The following is a 4,881-nucleotide window of genomic DNA, read 5'->3' on the forward strand; positions in this document are numbered from 1 at the left end:
GGGTGTGTGTGTGGGGGGGGGGGTTTCAGGGTCACATCACAGGAGAGTGAACTGCCTGTCAGAAATCAGAGCACATCAGCGGTCTTAACGGCGGCTTGTGTACTTGATCATCACTGTGTCTGTCACGCGACTCTGTTGCCCTTTCAGCCTTGAACTGATGGTAAAACTAACGACATTATTAACTGTCTTGATATTTACTTTGAAAGCTTAAAGCTCGTGATTATGGTAAGGGGCATTACATTTTCGACGTGTGCTTGTGGTGTTCGGCCAATCACAATGCACTGGGTCAGCTGGCCAATGAGAGCAGACTGCGCTTGTCAAAGGAGGGGGCTTTGTAGAAAACGAAGCTTTTGAGATAGGCGGGTCATAGAGGACCTACAATAATGTACAGTATTTTAAAAAGGTGTTTTTTGAACATTAAAGCATGTCAACATTGTGTTACACCAAATACACAAAATAATGATCTTTAAAATAGCATCATATGACCCCTTTAAGAATGCTTTTTTTTCAGCTGATGAACAATAAAAAGATTGACAGCCTGTCAGAATACATCTTATTTAAAATAGCTTGAGCATTTCCATACACGCATTAAACAATCCAACATTTAAGATAGGGCTGGGCAATATATTGAATATTCACAATGTATTCGCCATGATTATTCTGGTGACATGATGTTAAAGGGATGGATCCCCCAAAAATGAAAATGTACTTGCTTGTTTCAAACCCATTTCATTTGCTGGTCACAAAAGAAGATATTTAGAAGTCGACAGCAGCCATTGACTTAAATAGTATTTTTTTCCCCGTACTATAGAAGTCAACTGTTTGGGTGAGTAAATAATGACAGAAATTTAATTTATGGGTGAACTATCCCTTTAAGCAATATTGTAAATACCATGATGCACTTTATTTGTCTTTTTAAATGCACAATTATTGGCCATTATGTTTCTTAAAGATTGAGACATTAGTTTCACAATTCATTCTTGTAGTGCTATTTGAGTTGTACTCTACGTTTGATTGGTTTATGTGAATCAGCTCTGTTGATTTGGTGTATCAGAGCTCTGATTTAACAACTTGTTTGTCACAGTGCTCATGGAGTCCATATGTTAGTAATGCACTAACATTTCTGCAACCAAATATTTCAGCTGAAGTGGCAAAAGAAGAAATTTTCGCTTTCAGACCAAATAGGTTTGGAGAGCTGAAATCATTAATTGTAGTTATGTGAAAATTTGTTTGGCTGAAATATTGAGAGGCTCTTTGGCTAATTTAATGCAAACAGTTTAATTTATCGACTGAGAATACAGCGCTCTGAATAGCATAAAGAGTGTAATTACCCAAATTTAGTGAAATGTTATTTTGGGTTTAAAATTTATTTATTTTTGTCCATCACTTATGCATAATTTTTAACATAAATACAACATAACTATTGAGATACATATATTGAATATCTTCAAAATCTAAAAATATTAACATTTTTATTTACTCTTTCCCAGTCAGCGTTTACCAAAAAAAAAAAAGTTGCCAGTCACCGCCAGCATTTTTGATAATTTTCTCAATTTCCATGGCCCCCAGAATATATTGTTGTATAAATCTGAGCATGCATTGCAAGAACAGAGACTACTTTTTAGCAAAAAAAAACAAAAAAAGATAGAAATTCTAGCTTAGTGAAAGCCGGAAAGTGTTAAACTATATTGCCTAGCCCTGATTTATAAAATCAGTCACACAAACGTTGCGTTGTGTATGTGAGCATTGAAATCTTTGAGTATTTCTTCCATCAAAACAAGGTAAGAGCTCTTCTATTTTGCTGTTTTAATCTTTGCTGATGCTCCATTTTCTGATGGGCGCTCACAATGCCCTGCTCGTTTCAGCGTGATGTTTGCTTCCATTTAGAATGAAGAAGAAAAGGAAGAGGTCGACCTCGTTCTCTACATCTTCAGATACGTCCTCAACTACAAGCGACGACTCGCCTCCATCGAGTCGCAAAAAACCGAAGAAACGGAAACACAAGCGCCGGCGCTCATCTCGCGGCAGTAAAAAACACAAGAGGAGAGTGTCGTCTTGTAGTGATAAAACGGCGGAAGCTGACACAGAGTGGTTTCCCGCTCCTGCTAACACCTCCGCTTCCTACATCGACCAGAAACAATCCATAAGCAAACTCATCAGCGAAGGAGAACAGTCTTGGGGCAAAAGCCGACACGAAGACGGCAGAGGTAAGTTAGATGATGCTATCGACAGAAGCCTGGAGAACGTCACGTATGGAGCCCAGCCTGAAGCGTCTAGACTGGGACGTCCTGGTGTGAACGGCCAAGTTACAGATCGACACAGGACTCCGAGCACGTCTGAGCATGCCAGAAACCGGAGGGATTCTTCCTCCTCAACCCAGTCCGAATACTCCCACAGATCTGAGCGACACACTAAGGAATTTTCCTCGCAAGGCAGAAAACGTAGCGAGTCGGAGCGAGGGGGGAATGAGAAGATGGATAGAGAGGAGAGAAATAGTCGAGATCAAGATGATGGCGGGAAGTCTTCAGGTCTAACCCTCAAAAAAGATGTCCCTTCCAACTTGCTTGACATTTTCAGTCAAGTCTCTGAATTTGAGAAGGAAAAAATGCTGAAAAAGTAAAAGAGCTGTCAAGAGTAACACTAGTGGGGCTTTCATTACTAGAACTAGCAGGTTTAACCCTCAAGTATAGCGATTGATATATATGATAATGTAGGTTGATCAGAACTGTTTAGTTTCATAATTTGAGGTTAGATTTGTTTGTAGAGGGGAAAGGGGGAGCAAAGCCAAAATTTGTGAGGTGAATGATGCCTCGGTATTATAACTTGCATTCAGTATAATGTCAGTGTTCAAATAAATGAATGTAATGGTCATGGTTTGCTCTGTCTGTTGAAATGTTATTAACTGTATATTAAAGGTATAAATGGTTTCCTACGGGATGCAAAGTGGTCTTCCAGCAGGGTTTCGGAAAGCCAAATCATCAACTAAGCCAAAAGTTTTAGGATTTAACACAAAGCAGACTTGGAGAAATATGCTCTGGTCAAGCTTAACAACTTAAGGTTCAGTTTAATGCTCTTTGTTGATATAATGAATTATTAAAATTTGAAAAAATAAATAAATTGTGTGTGTGTGAGAGAGAGAGAGAGAGTGTGTACTGGTTTATATATCCTGGTGGGGACTTAAACCTGACTACACAGACTCATGGGGACTCCTGTTCAAGCTTAACAACTTAAGGTTCAGTTTAATGCTCTTTGTTGATATAATGAATTATTAAAATTTGAATAAATAAATAAATTGTGTGTGTGTGAGAGAGAGAGAGTGTGTACTGGTTTATATATCCTGGTGGGGACTTAAACCTGACTACACAGACTCATGGGGACTCCTGTCACGGTGGGGACCTACATTGAGGTCCCCACGGGTACAAAAGCTTATAAATCATACAGAGTTAAGTTTTTTGAAAATCTAAAAATGCAGAAAGTTTCCTGTAAGGGGTAGGTTTAGGTGTAGGGTTGGTGTAGGGCAATAGAACACACGGTCTGTGCAGTATAAAAGCCATTACGCCTATGGAGAGTCCCCACAAGGATAGCTGACCAGACGTGTGTGTGTGAGAGAGAGAGAGAGAGTGTGTGTGTGTGTGTGTGTGTGTGAGTGTCCAAAAGCACTGAGATCGGAAATGGACAAAATCTGTAAAGTGATGACCAATTAAAACAATATTCAATAGATGATATGTTTGGTTTTGTAAAAACATCTGAAATTTAAGATCGATAGTTGAAAGTACTATGAATATTCATATATTGTAGATATTTATTTGATTATTGTTTTAGTTTGATATTACCACTGTACATATGAAATATTAATTAAAAATATAACATTTTCCCCCCAAATTCAGTGTGCAGTCCATCAGAGGGCAGTATAACACTGGGCTTCCTCTGTAATGGACTTTCGATGTCCCTTTGCCTCATAATATTATAATAATTCAGCCTTCCATTAACTGAAAAACAGTCAAGATAAGGTCAAGATGCAACACATGCAGGTCATTTTCAATGAAGCAAGAAACAATGAAAGAAAAAGACCGTATTTATAAAGTTGATTTACAGGAGAAGGGACTACAACTGCTTAGTTACTGCTTAATTGTAGAACGGGTCTTGACTGTTCAATACCAAAGACCCCAGAAAATATGATAATCCCCTTGTAAGGAACTTCCTTTTTAAAATATATTGTAGATATAATGAAGACATGCTGTTTGCAACTTAAAGAATTTGGCTTTAATATTTTAATATTAAATATAATAATATTGGTTACTTTAAAAGAATACAGATAAGTGTGAACTGAATTATGTTTTGGGCACGTAATTTCATGATGACTGCAATTAAATGAAAATATATTAGTTTAAATGTATATTAAATGCAGCTAGCAACACTAGTAACTGATTCCATGTAATCTGGATTAACTAATCCAAAAATAAAATACTTGTAATTAGATTATAGTACATTTTTAAATGTTATATATATATATATATAAAAGACTACAGTTACTTTTTTATTGATTACATATTATTCACACAAGTCTTTGTCTTTGAAAGGCTTTTGTCTTTCAAACACATTAAAGTGCACAAATTCACATTATTTCTTATTTGCATGTAAAGCAGGGATATCCAACTTTTTTTGTCAGCTGAATTTCTTTCACCTAATATATTTACTTGAAGTACTCCTGAGATTTTAAGGGAAAAATAAGTTAATAACACATTTGCATGTTCATGGTTCTCTAATGTTGGTTAAGGGTCACATGACATGCAGATAAACAAAATATTTCATCTTTTTTAGTAAGTGTTTTGTTTTGATTGTTATTTTAAAATGATTTAGTTTCATTTTACATTATGATTT

The 4,881-nt window shown here is 36.6% G+C and overlaps 1 protein-coding gene across 1 annotated transcript in view; it reads left to right on the forward strand.

Annotated features, from left to right (window-relative positions):
• LOC107550660 (tetratricopeptide repeat protein 14-like) overlaps positions 1-3,102 on the forward strand; it is a 15,662-nt gene extending 12,560 nt beyond the window's left edge. Inside the window, exon 9 of the mRNA XM_016231998.1 lies at positions 1,888-3,102. Coding sequence (XP_016087484.1) covers positions 1,888-2,620 — 733 coding nt within the window. The 3' untranslated portion in view covers positions 2,621-3,102. The remainder of the gene's footprint in view (positions 1-1,887) is intronic.
• The last annotated feature ends 1,779 nt before the right edge of the window (positions 3,103-4,881 follow it).

This window comes from Sinocyclocheilus grahami, unplaced genomic scaffold (genome assembly GCF_001515645.1).
Source record: "Sinocyclocheilus grahami isolate Dianchi unplaced genomic scaffold, SAMN03320097.WGS_v1.1 scaffold405.1, whole genome shotgun sequence".
In the NCBI taxonomy this organism is placed as follows: domain Eukaryota; kingdom Metazoa; phylum Chordata; class Actinopteri; order Cypriniformes; family Cyprinidae; genus Sinocyclocheilus; species Sinocyclocheilus grahami.